General features: G+C 41.9%; 1 protein-coding gene and 1 long non-coding RNA gene across 8 annotated transcripts in view; one reads left to right on the top strand and one right to left on the bottom strand.

Annotated features, from left to right (window-relative positions):
* Positions 1 to 18044, top strand: part of herc1 (HECT and RLD domain containing E3 ubiquitin protein ligase family member 1) — a 51860-nt gene extending 33816 nt beyond the window's left edge. For 5 of the 7 annotated variants that reach the window (XM_026319733.1, XM_026319734.1, XM_026319731.1 and 2 more), the window contains exons 49-79: positions 53 to 227; positions 501 to 768; positions 1099 to 1312; positions 1799 to 2058; positions 2199 to 2326; positions 3100 to 3236; positions 4030 to 4230; positions 4399 to 4529; positions 4645 to 4868; positions 5222 to 5342; positions 5444 to 5590; positions 5770 to 5871; positions 5960 to 6133; positions 7844 to 8143; positions 8257 to 8322; positions 8469 to 8594; positions 8889 to 9027; positions 9541 to 9722; positions 9925 to 10080; positions 10335 to 10457; positions 10586 to 10688; positions 11018 to 11187; positions 11467 to 11605; positions 11863 to 12032; positions 14530 to 14699; positions 15665 to 15830; positions 15920 to 15996; positions 16140 to 16392; positions 16692 to 16844; positions 16930 to 17235; positions 17364 to 18044. In XM_026319733.1, the coding sequence (XP_026175518.1) occupies positions 53 to 227; positions 501 to 768; positions 1099 to 1312; positions 1799 to 2058; positions 2199 to 2326; positions 3100 to 3236; positions 4030 to 4230; positions 4399 to 4529; positions 4645 to 4868; positions 5222 to 5342; positions 5444 to 5590; positions 5770 to 5871; positions 5960 to 6133; positions 7844 to 8143; positions 8257 to 8322; positions 8469 to 8594; positions 8889 to 9027; positions 9541 to 9722; positions 9925 to 10080; positions 10335 to 10457; positions 10586 to 10688; positions 11018 to 11187; positions 11467 to 11605; positions 11863 to 12032; positions 14530 to 14699; positions 15665 to 15830; positions 15920 to 15996; positions 16140 to 16392; positions 16692 to 16844; positions 16930 to 17235; positions 17364 to 17549 (5267 nt within the window). In that variant the 3' untranslated portion in view covers positions 17550 to 18044. The remainder of the gene's footprint in view (positions 1 to 52; positions 228 to 500; positions 769 to 1098; positions 1313 to 1798; positions 2059 to 2198; positions 2327 to 3099; positions 3237 to 4029; positions 4231 to 4398; positions 4530 to 4644; positions 4869 to 5221; positions 5343 to 5443; positions 5591 to 5769; positions 5872 to 5959; positions 6134 to 7843; positions 8144 to 8256; positions 8323 to 8468; positions 8595 to 8888; positions 9028 to 9540; positions 9723 to 9924; positions 10081 to 10334; positions 10458 to 10585; positions 10689 to 11017; positions 11188 to 11466; positions 11606 to 11862; positions 12033 to 14529; positions 14700 to 15664; positions 15831 to 15919; positions 15997 to 16139; positions 16393 to 16691; positions 16845 to 16929; positions 17236 to 17363) is intronic. The other 2 variants (XM_026319736.1, XM_026319735.1) reach the window with 1 other exon arrangement.
* On the bottom strand, positions 6007 to 22921 carry LOC117152755 (uncharacterized). Its single transcript, XR_004463291.1, has 5 exons — positions 22439 to 22921; positions 18613 to 18715; positions 9922 to 10526; positions 9509 to 9698; positions 6007 to 6123 (listed from the first exon to the last, which is right to left on the bottom strand). It is a non-coding gene; the product is annotated as an uncharacterized LOC117152755 (long non-coding RNA).
* Positions 22922 to 23275: the final 354 nt, after the last annotated feature.

Here is a 23275-nt window from a genome sequence, read left to right as displayed (position 1 = left end):
GTATGTGTTAGCATCTGCATTAGTAGTGAACGGAGCACATCTTTCTGTTTAGGCTGTCAGACGTCAGTGGATAAGAGTTCTTCGGGCAGGGTGACCCTCGGTGAGCAGGCAGCAGCCCTGCAGAATCCTCATGACCGAGTGATGGCGCTGAGGAGGGTGACAGCTGCAGCCCAGGTGCTGCTGGCTCGGACCATGGTGATGAGAGCCCTGTCCCTGCTGTCTGTCAGGTAGTCTTCACAAGAGCATGGATTCACACCCCCTGTCAATGTGTGGAATGGATGCACTGAACACTAACAACTCTGGAAGTCAAATCTTTTTGTAGTCATGCAAATGAAATTTCTCACTTATTTACTCATATCAAGATAGGCCAGGGTACATCGAGCTATTGTAATATTTTATTCATTTCACTTTTCTGTCTGTTATGCAGGACAGTTTCTCTTTTTTGCCAGTTCTCATTTCCTTCTTCCCACTCCCACAAACTTTGCTTCCCTCCCACACAGCGGCTCCAGTTGCAGCCTTGCAGCAGGTCTGGAGTCTCTTGGTTTGACTGACATCAGGACTCTGGTCAGGCTGATGTGCCTGGCGGCAGCGGGCCGGGCCGGTCTCTCCACCAGTCCTACAACAGGCTCCGGCCATGCTGAAAGGCCTCGTGGGGCCGCCAAGACGAGCAAACCCATCTCCTGTCTGGCTTACCTCAGCACTGCAGTAGGCTGCCTGGCCTCCAACAGTCCCAACGCTGCCAAGCTGCTGGTGCAGCTCTGTACCCAGGTACACCACAGGACTCACCAGCCCAGTACCTACTTTCTCTTTCTTGAGCATATCATTGGAAAGAGTTGTTGGCTGTAATGAAGCAATAAGTAATTTTATCTACTCTTTCATTATTATTTTGTAATGAAGCGGATTCTGGGTTTATTATTAGTACTGTCCTTTAATGCTGCAGGTTTTGTAAATGTTATTTACTGTTTATTAGACAGTTTCATTAGTTTATATAATCATGTAGTGTATTAGTAAGCAATCCAGTCTAGCTTATTCCCACTTCTGTTAATTTACTGTTAAAAGTTAACATCGCAACACATGAGGATGCTCTTTCTTTTCCAGAACCTGATCTCAGCAGCCACAGGCATGAATCTAACCACGGTGGATGACCCCATCCAGAGGAAGTTCCTGCCCAGCTTTCTGCGAGGAGTCACCGAGGAGAACAAGCTCATCACCTCTCCCAACTTCGTGGTTACTCAGGCTCTAGTAGCTTTGCTGGCAGATAAAGGAGCCAGACTCAGACCTGCTTATGACAAGGCTGACATGGAGAAGAGAGGTTTGTAGACTTCGAAGAGTCAGAGATCGCAATAAGCTGCTGTTCCATTATCCATCCATTTTTTTTGTCATGGTTTCTGTTCATTTACTCATATCATTGGCTGTCAATATTGCATAAGCACAGTATTTCATAAAGGTAGTGTTTTTGAAAAGTTTCCAAAAATACTCACTTCAGTCACTGCATAATGGACTTTGGAAGTAGAGAGAAGTCCTGTCATGTGCTTCATAAAGCGTTTTTGCTGGGCCAGATGTTGTAACGAATCATCTAATTAGCATGTATTTGTGTAGTAATCAATCCCTGATGTTAAGGTTCCATCCACACATTCTTGCTTGTGCTAGCGTTGCACTGTTTCTCTCTGTTCACCTGTGTCACCTTTTGGTTTTTTTTTGTGCTTTTTTTTTTTTTTTTGTATATTTGTCTTTTTCATTTTTGTCCCTTCTTTCACTCACTGGGCCGCCTTGTCACCTTGTGTTCCGTGTCGAGCAGGTCTAATTGCGCATTTGTATGCCCATCCTTCCCATAATCCTTCCGCTGTAGGCCCTCTGGAGCTGGCCAACGCCCTGGCAGCCTGCTGCCTGTCCTCCAGGCTTTCTTCACAGCACCGCCAGTGGGCCGCCCAGCAGCTGGTCCGCACACTGGCGGCCCATGACCGTGACAACAACCAGAGCCGGCCGCAGACCTTTGCTGACATGGCAGGGGACCTGCGAAAGTGCTCCTTCATCAAGCTAGAGGCTCACCAGAGCAGGGTTAGCACTTTTCCTTGTTCTGTTTACAGTTGTTGTGAAACACTAGCATATATTTAATAATGATAGTTTTTGTGATCCCTGTAATTTTTTTTTTTTTTTTTTGAGGGGAGATGTGAGAAATCTTTCTTTAATTAACTCAGGTCATCACGTGTGGTTGGTGCAGTAAGAAAGGCCTGTTGGCCACCAGTGGCAATGATGGGACGGTGAGGGTGTGGAATGTAACCAAGACCCAGTACACCCTCCAGCAGACATGTGTCTTCAATAAAGAGTAAGTCTCCTGAAACACCACGTCAAAAACATCCATCACTGAGAGACCAGTGTTAAATTTTGTGTATATTGTGCATTTCAGTCAGTTAATCACATGACTGCTCTGTGCTCTCGTTAGTTCATTTTACTTATCTTAGCATGCCACTTAGCTTGGAGATTCTCTATCTCCCCTGTCATTACACAACCTTTTGCTAAAAGAAATGCTACACCATGCCAAGAGCAAAAGGCAAAGGTGCAGTGGCATAGTTCAGAGAAAATAAAAGGTTAGAAGCTTTTGTGACCAAGGAGATTTAGCATAATCTGGCTGGCCTGTGTGTTAGAGCTTAACTTGCTGCGCTGGTTCAACTAGTCGCTGCCACACTTCTAGACCAAAATATTGTGTGAGGACAAACATTAAAGTTGCTGTGCCACTTTGTGGTGTTACCACATCTGAAGTGTAGTGGGTGATGGGATTATGGGACCTATAGTGAATTATTTTCCCTCAGCTCCCCAGAGCATCTTTCATCTCATTGTTTTGGTTTTTCAACCCACCACTTCTGTGCTCATGAACCTCAGCAGCAGGCAGCTGAAATGAGTAAAATAGCGCTAACAGACCCACAGTAGGTTTTCCCTCCCTGCACTGAAAAACAGCCAAGCGTGTTAGCTACTGTCCTAAATTACCCTGAGTGGGTAAATAGGCAACAGATTGGTAACAACCGCTTTAAATAAATCAATCAATGCGTCATCAATTTTGTCTGTTTTTTTTCTTTCTTTTTTTGTGTCCCTGCTCATTAGTGATGGCTCGTCAGAGGAGGGCATGTCAGGCTTGGGATCTCCCTCCGATCCTTTCCTGTCTCCTCTGGCCTGGAGTGTCACTGGAAAATATCTGGCCTCTGCCATGGAGAAAATGGTCAACATCTGGCAAGTTAATGGTAAACATCTTATTTTTCAAACTCTTTTCTATGGGAGATTAACTGTGCTTGATTTTTTTTTTTCTTGGTCTCTCAAGATCACAAGTTAATTAGTTAGTTACCTCCAAGTAACAAGGTTTGTGATAACAGATTCCTTCATCTTGTTGTCTGGAAACAAACAAAAGGCAGTTCTACCCACACTGTTGTTTATATGGACAACTATTCAGTCTTATAACAGAAATCTGTATCTCAACTAAAACACTCATTTTCTATTCTTGTGATAAATTAACCCACTATCATGAGAAAACAACCTTTTTAATCTCAAAATAACAAAGAAATTAACTTGTGATCTCAAGGTAATGACACTAGAATAATAATTGCAAACACAGCTGTTATTACTGTGTTCAGTCATGCGTTCCAGTGGAGTTATCTAAAAGAAACGATAAATACGTTATGTGGTCTTGGTTTGTGCAGTCTCCTCAGAATATGAATTAGATGCTATTAAGATTTTATAGTTCTCATTAAAAATAAATATGCTCTGGGACTGGATGTGGTCCAATCACTTCCTCCCACCACACACCCTGCAGCATACCCCATCTGTCCTTGGCCGCCTCAACAATGGGAGTCCACAATCGCAATATTATCTTTTATTTTTATTAGAGTCCATTTTCTCTAGTGCCATTGAAATGTTATGGTGTCTTTACTGCACAAATAATTTTTCTTTTCCTATTGGCCTTGTTGTGTAAGTAGCTCGAGCCACAGTGCTGTTTGTAATGGACACTATGCAAACTGAAATCCTTTCCTTTCCTCTAAGGTGGTAAGGGCCTTTTGGATGTGCAGCCTCACTGGGTGTCTGCTCTGGCTTGGCCTGAAGAGGAGGCAGAATCCTTGTGGTGTGGGGAACCCAAGGACATGCTGCTGGTGGGACGAATGGATGGATCCTTGGGCCTCATTGAGGTCCTGGATACCGCCACTATGCAACGCACTGAGCTGGAGCACTGCTACAGGAAAGATGGTATGACGAGGCCCGGTTGTTGTTTTTCTCATAAATAACTATTCTGTTTTTGTTTTGTTTTTCTTTTTGGATGACAAAACCCTGTTTGTAAGTAGTTTTCATATCTTTGACAATACACCTGTCTACCAAAGTGAAGTCTTTTATGGAGTTTTATCCTTTATCTCTCAGTGGCAGTGATGCACATTGCCTGGTACAGTGAAGACAAGCCTTTTGCTGTGGGCTATGCAGATGGCAAGCTGCTGATTGGATTTAAAGAGCCCTTAGAAAAGGGAGCCATTGTGGTCATTGATGCACACAAGGTAAAATAAAGCCCCAGTTGGAATTTCTATCTTGGTGTTTACTGTAGCTGATAAAGAAGCAGTAGTAAGTGTGGATTTACAGCCAAATCACAGACTCTGCTTGGTGTTTTTCCAGGAGTCAGTCACTAGTATGAAGTGGAGTCCTACCGGTCAGGTCTTGTTGACCTGTGCCAAAGAGGAGACGGTGAAGCTGTGGGCCAGCCCAGACTCTCACCCTGACTCGGGCTCTGGCTGTGGCTGGCGCTGCCTGCAGAGTCTTAGACACCCCTCCCTGGTCAACGGCGTGGCCTGGTGCAGCCTGCCTGGACGTGGGCCTAAGCCCCTCAGCATGCTGGCAGTGTAGGTTGTGCTATAACAATAGGCCGGACTGTGGCTGATTACACTTTGTGGTCCTGCAGGTGTTGACAGTTGTAGTTGTGTAGGTTTCTTCACTTAAGGCTATTTGGTGTCATTTCAGCTAATTGCTTTGTTTTTCCTCCCATGTTTCTGCCTTTTTACTTTATCGTAACATATTGTGTTAATATTTAAAAGGGGATTTTTTGTGTGTAATAGAAAAGAAAAGAAAGAGACAGGACAAAGAAACTTTCTCATTCTTACCTCTGTGTTGTTAACACAAGGGCAATATCTTCACACCTAAGAGGGACGTATTTCCTCCTTGTTGGATGGTTTTCACGTGTTATTGTGCTTTGCAGATGCTGCCAGAACGGCTTGGTCTCAGTCTGGACTGTTCCTCAGGACATCTCTAACTTCTCAGAATGTTGTTCCTTGGACTCGGAGGAGTGGTGGGAGAATGAAGCAAAACCTAAGTTCAGGGTACAATTATTTATTTCCAAAGCAATTACTCTTGATTACTGCTTGATTGAATTGCAGCCAAGATGATGTGTTCTTTCTTTTACCACCTGCTGGTGTTGCAGTCTTCTCGTTGGTCAGAAGATGGAGCAATCTGTGTTTTCCAGCTGAAGGGCCACATCACTCCAGTAAGAACGCTGGCCTTCAGCCCTGATGGTCTGACCTTGGCATCTGGAGGGGTGGGAGGCCTCATGAACATCTGGTCCCTGCGGGTAAGATCTATATAGTGGAGACAGAGGCAAAAAATATACAGGGTAAACACTGCAAGTCGCAGTATAAAAGACATCAAATGGTCCAACAGAACAAATAATTCATCACACTCATCCCACTGGCAGCTATACATAACACTGAACACTGGAGTCATCATGTTGTGTTTGTCCATGTCCAACAGGACGGCTCAGTGCTGCAGACGGTAGTAGCCGGTTCAGGGGCGGTCCAGAATATCGTCTGGATCCCAGATGTGGGTGTTTCTGTTTGCTCCAACAGGTCAAAGGTAAGACTTTCTTTTCTGACTTAACCCTAAAATACATGTTAACTTTCTGCTCTTCTTCATTTGTCTGTTTCTATACCTTCGTATTCAGGATGTGCTCGTTGTGAACTGCTCCAAAGACTTCACGGTGTCCAACCATGTGCTGGCCACCTGCCGCACAGCTTTAAAGAAGCAGGGGGTAGTCGGCCTCAACATGGCACCTTGTATGAGGGCCTTCCTGGAGAGACTGCCTGTCATGCTGCAGGAGCAGTACGTCTATGAGAAGGTACAAGGACATTTCTACATTAACCCTCTGGGGTCTGAGGGGGTTTTTGGGGCCTGGACAAATTTTGACATGTCCTGACATTTGTGCTTTTTTCAGTGTTTTTTAAACATATTAATGTCTAAAGTCTGATAACACTGTAATCAGCACAAAATTGGCTACAATAATATGTGAGCTTCAAGTTTATACATTATTGTGTTTTTGAGAAAAAAGTGTTTATGCATGGTTAGTGAAAAACTACAATTCTTTACTCACTGAAATAAGACCATAAAACACAAACAGAACATTGGTTCACAAGACTTTGGAGACCAGCATGTTGTAGGCTAAAGTGTTTACTTCACAGTGCTGTGAATGTCATCTTGTTCACACATTCACAGAAAACAATACACTGATTTAAATTTTCTAAGACACTTTTTGTCCAGAAAGGCCATATGCAAGAGGGTGTGTCTGAGGATGAATAGTCATGTGATTTACCTGAGAACACAAAAGACGCACTGAACGTCCAGACAAAGCCGCGCATAATGAGCCTTTCAGTCAATGTAGATGGGACGGATTAGTGCAGTACAATACAAAACAATGAGGAGCCAAACGATCCTCATTTGAGTTAAAATCAGTGTTTTTACTCTGAGGACAAGCTAAACTGTTTGTCTCTGTGTGGAATGTGAGGAGCGCCGCTTCACGTGCGTAACGCGCCATCATCCAAACGGGCCGAAAAAGTGAGTAAATTCTATGATGAAGTTTGATATTTTGTGTCATTTCTCGGGGGCGTGCACATATTTACCTGGTTCACCTGAGATTATTTACATGTGAACAGTGGACAGTGTACAAGGCGGGACCGCATTACCTGTAATGAGGTGAGACAGGAAAAAACGGACTTCTCCTTACGTTCATACGGATTAAATAAAAAGTGATGATTTGTTTTTGACTTGAATTGTTTCACTCAAAAGAAAACATTTCAAGCTTTCTAGCCATATAATTCTTATTTTTATGAGCCAAGTATTCGCTGAGATTCTGGTTGTTTTATTTACGCGTCTGTGAAGAGAAATGGCAGAGACAGAAAAGTCCGAGAGCGCACCCTGTCGGCTTTCTTTATTTAAAAAAAGCACAACGTTTTGTTGTTATTATGATGGTATACCACTAAAACTAGACCCTTTACAGATTTGAATGATATGCTTCTTTTATCTGTACGATCAGAATTGACGGAGTAATTTCAGTTTGTTTCGGCCTTATCAGAAAAAGATGCGTCAAAACGCGCCGGCGCGTGCGTCGACCCCAGAGGGTTAATGTGTTCATTGCCTTCAAATCGCCTCTTTTTGCTGTAACATTATCTTAGATTTTCATTCAACAATGTTATTTTCATGGCGTATTGTTTAAAATTTGGTTTTAGAGGAATAATTAATTTGAGTAATTAAAGCTTCAAGGACTAAAATGTCTTATTCCTGGTGCTTCTTGGAAGTGGAAAAAAGTCCCAGTGTTTTACCTGAAATGGTCCAGCTTCCATGAGGGGCAGGATGGAGGCCTACAACAGTTTAACAACTTTATAGCACATTTCTTGGTGGTGTTAGTGTGAAATGCAGGATATCCTAAACTGACAAGGTGCCCTGAGAGAAAGATCGATCAAATAAAATTCCAGAATTCATCACAGGTTCATAGTATTTCACAGAAGATCATTTCCAGTCTTTGTTGATGTTGCATGTTTTTGTCAACTTCTAGCCTCACGTCGTCTGTGGGGAGCAGCTTGTCCACAGTCCCTATATGCAGTGCCTCGCCTCCCTGGCTGTCGGTCTCCACCTGGACCAGCTCCTGTGTCGCCCCCCGGTGCCGCCTCACCTCCGACACTGCCCACCGGAGTCTGGCAGCACAATCTGGAGCGCCAGTGAGTGGGCCTGGTTGGACTGCTTCTCTACTACAGTCAAAGCAGCGGAGGCCCTCGCTCGAGGCGCCACCTTCCCTGAGTCCTTTTCCGTGCCTGATCTGGAGCCTGTGCCCGAAGAAGAAATGGCTCTGCTCATGGTGAGAGGAGGCGGCTGCTGTTTGTGCAGCTGCGTCAACATTTGGAGCTGTAGTTTATAATATAATTAACACGTGTAGCATATAATAACAGCCTTTGCACCATGTTTATCCAGGACAACAGCAAATGGCTGTCTGGTATGGATGAACAGATCATGTCCTGGGCCACCTCAAGACCAGAGGTAATTTAGATTGAAATCTAGTCTAACAAATGGTTTGTCTGTGTTTATTCTCCTCTGACTGAAGATGAACGCTGCTGTTTTCAAAGACTTTTTGACTTGTTCATTGTTTATCTTATGTGTGCGTGTTGTGTGCTGGGTGTTTGCAGGACTGGCACCTTGGAGGGAAGTGTGATGTGTATCTGTGGGGTGCAGGGCGACATGGCCAGCTGGCAGAGGCCGGCAGAAACATCCTGGTGCCAACCACTGCCCCGTCCTTCTCTCAGGCACAGCAGGTACACAGAAAACACACAGAGCACATTGAACATTAGACAAAAACCTGTTGCCTGTAATAAGCTGCATCGTGTGGGAGTAAAGGGCACGTAGTTTTATGCTGAACTGGACGAATATGTACTTTTATCTGTTACACTGTAAAAGGGGTAAAAAAAAGGAGGCAGTGTGGGATTTTAAACAACTGGGCATTTTGCAGGAAGAGAGTAAAAGATGGTATTAAGCTGCATTATGGAAAATGTTGGTATTCCTCTTTATTATGCTTATTCATCAACTTGTCACTGCCTCTTCGTGTCCAGGTGGTGTGTGGTCAGAACTGCACCTTTGTAATCCAGCCGAATGGCACGGTGTTGGCGTGTGGGGAGGGAAGCTATGGCCGTCTGGGACAAGGCAACTCCGATGACCTGCACGTGCTCACTGTCATCTCAGCTCTTCAAGGTGACTCTACCACATTAACTGTTCCCACCACACGTTAAACGAGATGATTTATTTCTCTCAAATGGCTGATAACACTGTTTGTGTGTCTAAAGATACAGTGAACTTAGTTTCATTATGGCCATGACAGAATTACCTGTAATTAGCTCCTGTTGATCAGTGGTCAGCACAGAACTGTTGAATCGGGGCATTGCCTTAATTGGTTTGTGTAGAAACACCTTTTTGTCAAGGTCTGATGGATGATCCAAACTGTATCAGCCATGATAGACTGATAAAATATGAAGCTGTGTGAGCTTTGATGGTGCGTCCATGTTATGGTATGTTTTAACTGGTTAACCTACACTTCAATTCTTTTCCACTTGTCTGGGTCCAGGTTCCATCGGTAGATTAATCATGATAAATGCATATTGTGCTGTTGCTTTGACCTGTATGGCAGCTATTACATTTGTCCAATGTGTTGTCAATCAGCGTATTTAGGCATCACCTCTGCAATAACTTTCTTTGTGCTATGCTCAGGTTTTGTTGTGACTCAGCTGGTGACTTCATGCGGCAGCGACGGTCATTCCATGGCTCTGACGGAGAGCGGCGAGGTGTTCAGCTGGGGGGACGGGGACTATGGCAAACTGGGCCACGGGAACAGCGACCGCCAACGCAGGCCCAGACAGATTGAGGCTCTGCAAGGAGAGGAGGTGGTGCAGGTCAGTCAGTCTCTACTCAGGAGTAGTTAAGAACAAAAGTAGTTAGGACTTTTCAGTATTTGTGGTGACAGTGAACATCCCAGCTCGAATGGAGCCAAAGAAATATCTTTTGGCTGCACATTTGTTTGCTTAGATTACAATAAACTTTAGCTTTCAGCGTCTTTACCATTGTTACTCAACATTTCTTCCTTTTCCTCACCAGATGTCCTGTGGATTCAAACATTCGGCAGTAGTCACAGCTGATGGGAAACTGTTCACATTTGGTAATGGTGATTATGGTCGACTGGGCCTGGGAAACACCTCGAACAAGAAGCTGCCAGAGAAGGTTACTGCTCTGGACGGCTACCAAGTTGGACAGGTAGAAAATTATAGGTCAGAAAATTATAGTTAGGAACCTACTGATAAAAGGCAAAATATCTTCATTTAAACATTAGTGTGAGTATAATTTATTATTTCTTAACCATGTGTTGATTCTAAAAATACAAAGGATTGTAGAACAAATAGTCTTTTGATAGATAATGTTTTCTTGAATACTTAGCTTGAATATTTTGGAGGTTTTGATAAACACAGGTGATTGTTGGCCTAATCTACGCTGCCGTGCTGTCTCCTCAGGTGGCCTGTGGTTTGAACCACACTTTGGTTGTCTCTGCTGACGGAATGATGGTTTGGGCTTTTGGTGATGGAGACTATGGAAAACTGGGCCTGGGCAATTCCACAGCCAAGTCTTCACCTCAGGTACGCAGTGTGGTGCTGCGAGGCCGACTGCTTCATTTGAGCTGTAGAACCTGAAGTTAAGGTGTTCGTCTGTTTTTTGAAAGAAAATACTACAATTATATATAAATTATATCATTTTTATTCCTTAGAAAGTGGATGTGCTGTGTGGACTCAGCATCAAAAAAGTGGCCTGTGGAACCCAGTTCTCTGTGGCTTTAACCAAAGATGGCAAAGTGTTCACGTTTGGACAAGGTACGCTGTTTTTCTTCTTCTCCCCACCTAATTCTTCATACGATAATGATTAGCTCCTCAACCATGAGTCAGGTGACGGAAATGAATCAGCTACTCTTTTGAGAATCGATTCATTAAAAACAAATTTGATAGAAAAAACATGTTTATCGGTTTAAGCTTCTCAAATGTTGCTTTTTCTTGATTGTAAATTGAATATTGTGTGTTGAGTGGTTGGTCTGACACAAAGGGCTTCTGGAGATGTCTTGGGCTCAAGGCTCTTTTGGGGATTCATAGTTTCCTTTCCGTAGCTGGGGCATTAAGCTTTTCATTTTATTCTTTTTATGGCGCAGACCGCCTAATTGGTTTGCCAGAGGGCCGAGCCAGGAACCACAACCGGCCCCAGCAGGTCCCAGCTCTGTCGGGGATTCACATCGAGGACGTCGCTGTTGGAGCTGAGCACACTCTGGTGCTGTCCTCCACAGGAGACGTTTACACCTGGGGCAGCAACTCAGAGGGACAGGTACCCCGGTGTCACACACTACCCCTCGTTTTGTTTATCACATGACCGAGCAGGGACGTTGAGTCTAGTGCCATCTACTCACAGTGAATGAATAAAGGTCATCTGGTTGTTTAACTCAACAGTATGGAGATACACCAGTGTCATTAATGAAGAATGAAACAATTTAAGGTTTAATTTGATTTGCCAGAAAGTCTCTGATTGTAAATTGGTTTATTTATATTAGACTCAGACGATGGCTAACTATGGTGGAATTGTGTGAACTGTGGCTTTGTTGTCTAGCTGGGTCTGGGCCACACAAACCACGTCAGAGAACCCACACTGGTGACGACGCTGCAGGGCAAAAATATCCACCAGATCTCTGCTGGACGCTGCCACAGTGCTGCATGGACAGCTCCACCTGTGCCGCCTCGAGCACCAGGTCAGACAGATATGGCTGCACTACATGTCTGCCACAAGTATTTTCTATGTGATAGTAAACTAGACAATATATGAAAATATGAAATGCACATTCATTGATAATAAAAACTTCTTTACTAAATGTGTTAATTATACATTTTATGTGCAGCATCAACCCAACAGGTTCTGCTCCTTCTTACAAACTGCATGTCCAGCTCTGTGTGAATTTGTTGCTCTGTCCTGTCCATCCATCTTGTGGTCTTTGTGTCCCCTCCTCAGGTTCTTCAGTTCCTCTCCAGCTGGGTCTGCCTGTGGCGGTGCCTCCTCAGTACAGTGGGCTGAAAGAAGTGAGCATCGAGGCGGTGCGGGCTCGCCTGCGCCTCCTCTACCATTTCTCTGACCTTATGTACTCCTCGTGGAGACTGCTCAACCTCAGCCCCAACAACCAGGTAGGCACTTTAGTTTTCTTATACTGTATTTAAACCAGTATTAGATGATGATTAAACCGGTGTTCGATGATGATTAAACCAGTATTAGATGATGATCAAACCGGTGTTCGATGATGATTAAACCAGCTAGATGATGATTAAACCAGTATTAGATGATGATTAAACCGGTGTTCGATGATGATTAAACCAGCTAGATGATGATTAAACCAGTATTAGATGATGATTAAACCAGTTAGATGATGATTAAACCAGTATTAGATGATGATTAAACCGGTGTTCGATGATGATTAAACCAGTATTAGATGATGATTAAACCGGTGTTCGATGATGATTAAACCAGCTAGATGATGATTAAACCAGTATTAGATGATGATTAAACCGGTGTTCGATGATGATTAAACCAGCTAGATGATGATTAAACCAGTATTAGATGATGATTAAACCAGTATTAGATGATGATTAAACCAGTATTAGATGATGATCAAACCGGTGTTCGATGATGATTAAACCAGCTAGATGATGATTAAACCAGTATTAGATGATGATTAAACCAGTTAGATGATGATTAAACCAGTATTAGATGATGATTAAACCGGTGTTCGATGATGATTAAACCAGTTAGATGATGATTAAACCAGTTAGATGATGATTAAACCAGTATTAGATGATGATTAAACCAGTTAGATGATGATTAAACCAGTTAGATGATGATTAAACCAGTATTAGATGATGATTAAACCAGTTAGATGATGATTAAACCAGTATTAGATGATGATTAAACCGGTGTTCGATGATGATTAAACCAGTTAGATGATGATTAAACCAGTATTAGATGATGATTAAACCAGTGTTCGATGATGATTAAACCAGTATTAGATGATGATTAAACCGGTGTTCGATGATGATTAAACCAGTTAGATGATGATTAAACCAGTATTAGATGATGATTAAACCGGTGTTCGATGATGATTAAACCAGTTAGATGATGATTAAACCAGTATTAGATGATGATTAAACCGGTGTTCGATGATGATTAAACCAGTTAGATGATGATTAAACCAGTATTAGATGATGATTAAACCAGTATTAGATGATGATTAAACCAGTTAGATGATGATTAAACCAGTATTAGATGATGATTAAACCAGTATTAGATGATGATTAAACCAGTTAGATGATGATTAAACCAGTATTAGATGATGATTAAACCGGTGTGATTAAACCAGTTAGATGATGATTAAACCAGTATTAGATGATGATTAAACCAGTTAGATGATGATTAAACCAGTATTAGATGATGATTAAACCAGTTAGATGATGATTAAACCAGTATTAGATGATGATTAAACCGGTGTTCGATGATGATTAAACCAGTATTAGATGATGATTAAACCGGTGTTCGATGATGATTAAACCAGTTAGATGATGATTAAACCGGTGTTCGATGATGATTAAACCAGTTAGATGATGATTAAACCGGTGTTCGATGATGATTAAACCAGTTAGATGATGATTAAACCGGTGTTCGATGATGATTAAACCAGTATTAGATGATGATTAAACCGGTGTTCGATGATGATTAAACCAGTTAGATGATGATTAAACCGGTGTTCGATGATGATTAAACCAGTATTAGATGATGATTAAACCGGTGTTCGATGATGATTAAACCAGCTAGATGATGATTAAACCAGTTAGATGATGATTAAACCGGTGTTCGATGATGATTAAACCAGCTAGATGATGATTAAACCAGTATTAGATGATGATTAAACCGGTGTTCGATGATGATTAAACCAGCTAGATGATGATTAAACCAGTATTAGATGATGATTAAACCGGTGTTCGATGATGATTAAACCAGCTAGATGATGATTAAACCAGTTAGATGATGATTAAACCGGTGTTCGATGATGATTAAACCAGCTAGATGATGATTAAACCAGTATTAGATGATGATTAAACCGGTGTTCGATGATGATTAAACCAGCTAGATGATGATTAAACCAGTATTAGATGATGATTAAACCGGTGTTCGATGATGATTAAACCAGCTAGATGATGATTAAACCAGTTAGATGATGATTAAACCGGTGTTCGATGATGATTAAACCAGTTAGATGATGATTAAACCAGTATTAGATGATGATTAAACCGGTGTTCGATGATGATTAAACCAGTATTAGATGATGATTAAACCGGTGTTCGATGATGATTAAACCAGTATTAGATGATGATTAAACCAGTATTAGATGATGATTAAACCAGTTAGATGATGATTAAACCAGTATTAGATGATGATTAAACCAGTTAGATGATGATTAAACCGGTGTTCGATGATGATTAAACCAGTTAGATGATGATTAAACCAGTATTAGATGATGATTAAACCGGTGTTCGATGATGTGTTGTTGCAATGAAAAACCTTTTTGGATGCAGTGTGTATAGACACAGTGTGTTTCTCTGTTTTAAAACAATGGTAATTCTTACTTTGCAGAGCTGTACCTCCCACTACAATGCTGGTACCTGGGGGATTGTCCAGGGCCAGCTGAGGCCCCTGTTGGCTCCCAGAGTCTACACTCTGCCCATGGTACGCTCCATAGGCAAAACCATGGTGCAAGGAAAGAACTATGGCCCTCAGATCACTGTCAAACGAATCTCCACCCGGTGAGTCCACTGGACCTTTGCCTGTGTGTGTGTTTATCCCCTCACGCCTCAGTCCCATACTACAGGTTTTTTGTGTCCAAAATGTTGGACCTGTTTTGAGACATGACCCTGGAAGCCTACCACAGCCCAACCTGATCCAAAAGGGAACTGAGAACAGAGCTAATCCACACAGAGTAGAGGATAATTAGACCCTGGCAACAGTTTGCAGCTCCATAAATTAAAGAGCAGCCATGGTGGAAAAAGATCAACTATACATGTCATTTGTTCTGCAGTTCACAAACTGTCTGACTGGATATAATCTGCTGCTTTGACCAGACTGCATTGCATTTATGATGAACTCAAATTGACGACCTTATAAAACACCAAAATGGTTTATTTAAATTTATTTAGTTTGTATGCAATGTCAAATTTCCCTTACATGCCTTTTCACATAATTAACAAATTTGCCTCTAGTCAGGTCCAGGTTTTTTTCAGAGCACGTTTAACAACAAAGTTGAAGGTCTTTCAAAGAAAAGAACATGATTGAAAATAAATGACACATTAACCTGAAAGATATCAAAATACAAAGGCATATTCCACAGTCACAGTACAAACTGAACATAATCATGTCAGTAACAAGGAGTAGATGTCAAAAGCTTAAATGGAATTTTTAAAAAGCAATAAAAATGACATTTGGCAGTAAAGTGTAGATGTGGAAATAATGAGCATCAAATGGCAAAAGGCACAGCAAACAGGTCCAGCATATGCACTTTAACTAATGAAAGAGTCAGTGTGGCTGGTGCACGGCCCATACGTGGCCCCTGTTGTGGCCCCTGTTGTGCTGCAGGATGTTTGTGCAGGACTCCAACAGCTGACGTTTGCTCTTTTGTGCCAGTGAAGTTTTAAACCTTTTGTTTGTGTTTCGCTGTGTGACTGCTCAAACTTACACTTCTTATTTCTCCCTTTTGACCTGTCACAATCTGCAGGGGGCGAAAGTGTAAACCGATCTTTGTGCAGATCGCTCGCCAGGTTGTGAAGCTAAACGCCTCAGACCTTCGACTGCCCTCAAGGGCCTGGAAGGTCAAACTGGTGGGAGAGGGGGCGGACGATGCGGGTGGAGTCTTTGACGACACCATCACAGAGATGTGTCAGGTGTGGACAGAACTGTCATATCCACGATTCTCGATGGATGAGATATTCACAAGTCGTGTCATGAGAGTGACATTTGTCTGTGTTTACAGGAATTAGAGACGGGGGTCGTAGACCTGCTCATCCCCTCCCCCAACGCCACAGCAGAGGTTGGCTACAACAGAGACAGGTAACCAAGATGATTAAGGAAACATTATCGGATTATATTGGTTTAACCTTTTTAACTCTATAAACTTTACCATCTACTTACTTGAAACCACATGACGTGCCAACTGAGTCACATCCCTTGAAAACGTTCTTTCACCCACCTAGGTTCCTCCTCAACCCATCTGCTTGTCTGGATGAGCACATGCTCCAGTTTAAGTTTCTCGGCATCCTTATGGGTGTCGCCATCCGCACCAAGAAACCCCTGGACCTTCACCTGGCTCCTCTGGTGTGGAAACAGCTGTGCTGCATACCCCTGACTCTGGAGGATTTGGAGGAAGTGGATCTCCTCTATGTACAGACGCTCAAAAGCATTCTTCACATTGAAGACAGCGGCATCACTGAGGATAATTTCCATGAGGTGGGTAGAGGTTTGAGATTTGTTCATTACTTATACTGTACTGTGCAGACGTTTTAGGCACTTTAGATGTTTTAGATCCCTATCACACAACACCACCAGGTGTCTGACTGATCCCAGACACCTGATGCAGGAGAACAGGCTCATAAAGAACCCACTAGAGTTCTTGAAGAACTATTTTCAGAGGCCAGAAGAACCAGGAGTCCTGCAGCAGATGGTCTGACCCCCACAAAGTCCTGATCTGGGCAGTGTGGAGTCAGTCTGGGATCTGTATGTCAGTGATTTTTATTTTTGTTTTTCAGATGATTCCCCTGGATTCCTTTGTCGGGCAGAGTGCAGATGGGAAAATGGTTCCCATCATCCCAGGAGGAAACAGCATTCCTCTCACTTTCTCCAACAGGAAGGAATATGTGGAAAGAGCTATTGAGTACAGGCTGCATGAAATTGATCGACAGGTAAGACTTATCTGAGTGCTGCAGAATGAGGAGAACATCAAACCTAATGCTGACATAAAGCCTCCCTGGTCTTCCCTTCTGTCAGGTGGCGGCGGTGCGTGAAGGCATGTCGTGGATCGTGCCGGTCCCGCTGCTGTCCCTGCTGACAGCCAAGCAGCTGGAGCAGATGGTGTGCGGCATGCCCGAGATCAGCTGCGACGTGTTGAAGAAGGTGGTGCGGTACAGAGAGGTGGACGAGCAGCACTCCCTGGTGCAGTGGTTCTGGCAGACTCTGGAGGAGTTCTCTAACGAGGAACGAGTCCTCTTCATGCGCTTTGTCTCCGGGCGCTCGAGGCTGCCCGCCAACACGGCCGACATCTCTCAGAGGTTTCAAATCATGAAGGTGGACAGGGTGAGTGAATCAGGATTTGTGTGGTCTCTCATCTTAGTCATTTTGTTTTACCTACAGATTTTTTAAAAATTTCTAATGTCAGTTGCACCTAATGCAGGATCAATGTGTGTGTGTGTGTGTCTCCACAGCCGTACGACAGCCTGCCCACTTCTCAGACCTGTTTCTTCCAGCTGCGTCTGCCTCCCTACTCGAGCCAGGCCGTCATGGCCGAGAGACTGCGCTACGCCATCAATAACTGCCGCTCCATTGACATGGACAACTACATGCTCTCCCGTAATGTGGACAACGCCGAGGGCTCTGACACAGACTACTGAGGCAGGCAGTTCCCCACATGCACGCACACACAAATCAGAGTCCCAGGACTGACCGGACATTGACTTATCTGAACTGCACACACACACACCCACACACACACGATGCATCGTCATCACTGCGCCAATTTTAGGGAATTCTTGAACAGATGGGTCACTTTTTACATCCATTTTATGTACTTTAAACAGCACAGTTTTTCATTTCGCCTTGTGGTTTATTAGCAGTTTTAATGAGAAAAATCCACAGGAAGTGCATTAGTGGTATTTTTTTTTTCATTACTCCACATCCCATTTTCAGGGTTTCTGCATGGAGGTTGAGTTTGGAAATATGTATAGAATATTAAAGTAGTGGAGGACAAAAATAATATTGTACATTGTGTAAAATGCTTCAATATGATAATGTTTTGCATAATAGCCATATTTATTGTTTTCATTGCCTATGTCAAGTTTCCCAAAGCATAAAGAAAAAATAAATGCTGCATAATTGATTTCATCTGCTTTTTGTAGAAATGATTTCATTTTTCGATTTCACTTAGTGACACACGTCTTTTCATCGTCAGCCATATCGCAATATGTTAACAAGATGCTTGTGTTAATATAATTCAAAGCATGTATTCGTTAAACTATGCAACAGCTTAGTCGTTTGAGATTTTTCATTAGAACCTAATTAATAACTTCGCAGAAACCACCAATATCCTGTGCAATTTTTTATGGCTTTTTTCGTGGCAATATATATTTCATGCATTTTAACTCTTAAATTATCAACAATATAATTTAAACCTTAAATATGCTCCCACATAAATTAGTAAACTATAAAAATAGGTTGTTTTTTTTTTTACCATATCAATTCAGTCTAGTTTATTATATTCTGATACCCAATTTTACTGCTCCCGATCAAGACCAGTAACACTGTTTTATGGCAAGGCAGCAAACCAGGCTACTGGTGCTGAACAGTGTCAACAAATAAGAGATCTGGTCTGAGCCGCCACAGTTTAGTCAAACTCATACTGGTAGAATCTGACCTCAAACCCTTAGAGGGCGAGAAGCCCAGCACAGACATGCTTACCTTGCTGCAGCAGTATGAAGACAGCATCTCGGGTGAGTGCAATATCCGTCTAAATCCAAAAGTAACACCTGTGGTATAGCCGCCATGCACAGATCCAAATACACTACAAAACAGACAGACAAGAGCTTAACAAGAAGGAGGAAAACAACAGGTAAATGTGTGAATGGCCTACTTGTAGAAATACTGCACAAAAATCTCAATAAAGCAATCCAAAGACCTCACTACACCTTACCCACATTAGAAAACATCACCACAAAACCAACCAGAGCCAAACGTACTAGACGCTATGCTACAGATCTGGACTGAGTCGTCCCTCTGGACCACACGTTCAACACAGGCACATACAGGCTCCTCAGACTGCCCTTTGGAATCAACTCAGCTCAAGAGGAGTTCCAGAGGCGGGTTGAGATGTACGAAGGCTGCAATGGAGTAGCCATCATACTTAATGACATTCTGGTCATGGGAAAATCCAATCAGGAGCACAACGAAAAGAGCCATGGTGAAACGCACAAGACAGTGATGAGTAAAGCTGAACCAACAAATGCCAAATATGTGCATCAGAGGTCAGCTATTTTGGCCATGTGCTCTCAAACAGTATCAAACCATACCCACTGAAGGTGAAGGGAATCCAAGACATGCATCCATCAAAAAACAAAGGTGAGTTGGAAACCATCCTTGGGATGATCAACTAGCTGACCAGGTTCACACCTGTCAGGTAAATGGCCACTGCAACAGCTGTTGACACTTCTTACAATAAATAATATCTTCAATAATTTTATATGATTTTCGCTCAATAGCTTCCAAGTCATGTGACTTGATGACTCAAAATTATGCATAATTTATTGGATTGGTCTGTCCGCACATCACACGCCTTACAATTCAAATATATCAGATAAAATTAATGATGTGATATATTCGAATTGTAAGAGGTGTGTCTTAGACCTATTAGGCGAAAATGTTAAATTAAAAAAATTCATATAAAATTAATGATATAATTTATTGTAAGAATTGTGTCATGATCCTGCAATAGTCCCATAAACCATAAGAATTTTTAAGTCAAAATTTTACATGACCTGGAAGCTATCAAATAAAATTCAAACTTCACTTAATCATTTTAAAACAATTTATGCCTTAATAATTTCAATGATCGTGAAGCACCTGACCTCATATAATTTTTCTTAACATGAATGGAGAATTTTTTTTTTTTTCCTTCTGTCAATTTCTGTTGAATATCGAATGTCAACCTGTCTTCAGCGCGGTACCACGGCACAGAAAAATATATTTTGCAACACAATAATATTTTGGAAAGAAATGATCAAGCAAAAATATTCAGTGCTCAATAATGTGTTTACTATTATGCGTATGAATGTGCACTAACCGCTCTCGTTCAGTTTTCCTCATATGTTCTCACTCCTTCTGTCTCTCAACATCAAATTTGATAAGCTAACATTACACATACACACACAAATACACTATTACCTGTGAGACATTTGGCTTTAATTAAAATCTAAGAAACATGATTTTAGGAAGTGTGTGTCATTGGCTATGATGCTAGAAAGGGTAAATATAACCATACCTGCTTCCACATCACCATCAGATATGTGGTATGTATGTGTAACTCTGGGTTATCAGATTTGCTGTGTAGGTTTACGAGGTGAGGACAGGGTCAAAAGCAACAACACTGAAAACTAGGATTTGAATGTTTGAAACTACATTTTGAATGTGAACATTTTGATTTCAAAACAAAGCTATGATTCAAACCTTTGGTAATAAAATGTGAATATCTGAAATGCTTAATTCTTTTCAGTGTTACAAATCGGTCAAACTTGCTTTGCAAACATTCATCTCTGTTCCTTCAGTGTTTCAATTTTTTTTAATTTTTTGTTTGCAGAGTGTCAGATCAGATTTCTGACCCTGTTTTCACAGGAGACAGATCTGAAACTTTGCAGAAGACCAGGGCGGAAACTCACAGATGCTCCACCAATCACATAACTTCTAATAAAATAAGTCAATCAGCTAACAGGGATAGTCTACAAGGTTTGATTAGTTCCACTGGACGTCAATCCAGGTGGATACTGTAAAGACAATGTCTTGGGTCCAGCGCACCTGCTCCACCTTCTTCTGTCCTCTGACTAAGAAGAGGACCTGCAAGAGCATCGAACACACCACGCCTGACTAAGGGCTGGACACCAGGTACAGTTTGTGAACAACAGTTAACTGGGCTGTAGATTTTTAAGAGGATGGTTTGACTTTGTTATTTAGAGCCACTTAACTGAATTTGACATGACATTAACTATAGCAGTGCACAAACCATGTGACAAACAGCTGCTATGACAACCTAGCTAACTGACCTAGCTAAGTGGCTAACTTCAATTCAATTTAATTTATTTGTATAACACCAAATCACAATACAATCATCCCAAGGCACTTTAAAAAAACCACAAAAAAACCAACAAATCCCTTATGAGCAGCACAGTGGAGAGGAAAAACTCTTTAACAGAAGAAAAAACCTCCAGCAAAACCAGGCTGACTGAACTAGGTGGCTAACTGACTTAGCTAGGTGGCTAACTGACTGAGCTAACGCTAGGTGGCTAACTGACTTAGCTAGGTTAGGTGGCTAACTGACTGAGCTACATAGCTAACTGACTTAACTAGGTCGCTAACAGACTGAACTAGGTGGCTGACTGATTGAGCTAGGTGGCTGACTGACTGAGCTAGGTGGCTGACTGACTGAGCTAGGTGGCTGACTGACTGAGCTAACGCTAGGTGGCTAACGGACTGAGCTAACGCTAGGTGGCTAACTGACTGAACTAGGTAGCTGACTGACTTAGCTAGGTGGCTGACTGACTTAGCTAGGTTAGGTGGCTATCTGACTGAGCTAGGTTAGGTGGCTATCTGACTGAGCTAGGTGGCTGACTGACTGACTGAGCTAGGTGGCTATCTGACTGAGCTAGGTGGCTGACTGACTTAGCTAGGTGGCTGACTGACTTAGCTAGGTTGGCTATCTGACTTAGCTAGGTGGCTAACTGACTGAGCTAGGTTGGCTATCTGACTGAGCTAGGTGGCTAACTGACTGAGCTAGGTTGGCTATCTGACTGAGCTAGGTGGCTAACTGACTGAGCTAGGTGGCTATCTGACTGAGCTAGGTTGGCTATCTGACTTAGCTAGCGTAGCTAGGTGGCTATCTGACTTAGCTAGCTAAATGTTGCTCTCAGCGTGCTAAAACCGTGTTGCTCCATCTACTGTTAAAAATCAACAGCCCAGTTAACCTTTCTGCACATACTGTACGTCCATTGGTGCTCGATGAGGCATCCAAAACCAAACTTTTAACATTCAAAATGTGTTTTCAAACATTCAAATCAGTGGTGCTGATTATGAAACTAACATTATCCTCACCTCATATAGGTTATCAAGACAATTTATAACGCCGACATATCGCCAAAGTACCTTCTTCAAGCGTTATATGTTGAAATTAAATAATCAGTTGCCTAGTTTGTAAACTATCTTGGCAATAGTTCGTTAGTGCTTTTTGACATAACGTCACATTAACCAGCATTAGCGACCTACCAACATAGCTAACCGCTTGTTAGCTAACATTCTATTAACATTTTTCTTTAAATACTAATATATTTGATGACATAATGTTTCCTGCTGAATTGGTAGCATAAGTAAAGTATAGGTTATTAGTTACCTTTCTAACCAAGCTAATAATGTAACGTTACAAATGTAAACAAACAGAATGCCATAAAGATTCATACAACACGATATATAATATAAAACGATATATATATAGTGTTATATGAGCAAAGCAATACAAACTACTTACATGCAGCTGTGCTGCGACGATCTGTCCATATTGTTGTTCATTGGACATTGTCTGTTCCCTGAAGTGCCTAAAGAAGGAGTCAAACTTTGTTAGTCACACAACAGCCAACATCTCGAGTGGAGACAATCCAAACAACAAAACATTATAGTGCAGAAAACTAACAAAACATTTCTATAATATGAGTAAAACATGTGTTTTAACCAGCTGTAGCGGTAATGAGCGTTTATCATAATGCTTCCGGGAGGCTGTAACTAGTGATGTAATTGGAGACAAAACAGCCAATCAGAATGTACTTTTTCCAGTTTTCCGATTGGTTGATTTTGTGGCACATTGGTAAAGCAGCGGAGAACGTATTTATAATGGTTATTTCACATTCATACGGATAATAGCAAACATTTATTGAGTACAATATATTTTTGCTCGCTCAAACTAAATTATTTTGCTTGAACAGAATTTCTTTTAGAGATATAATTTATGTGCTCCAAAAATAGCGGCATAAAAAACGCTACACAAGATTTGGCTGCACCACCAAGACAAGTCCTTCACTTCTAAATATTGTAGACAAAAAAAAATAAAAATCTGTTACTTACCTGTTATCTTATCCGACAACAATGGGTCCCAATGGGACGCATTTAGCAAGTGGCTAATTAACATTATTAATGTAGTGTTAGGTGAGCTAATGTCATGCACACAATGCTAATCTTTTTGCGAGGTAACGCAAAACTACAAAATAATTTCTACCTGATACTTAAGGGGCTCCGTAATCTCAAACCCTGTAAGGTGAAAAGACAAAAAAAGGTCATGTACCAGTTACCTGGAGAATACTGTGAAAGCCAA

The sequence above is a fragment of the Mastacembelus armatus genome, chromosome 3 (genome assembly GCF_900324485.2).
Source record: "Mastacembelus armatus chromosome 3, fMasArm1.2, whole genome shotgun sequence".
Lineage (NCBI taxonomy): Eukaryota > Metazoa > Chordata > Actinopteri > Synbranchiformes > Mastacembelidae > Mastacembelus > Mastacembelus armatus.
The sequence above is the reverse complement of the archived record's forward strand: the minus strand, read 5'-3'. Positions and strand labels throughout refer to the sequence as shown.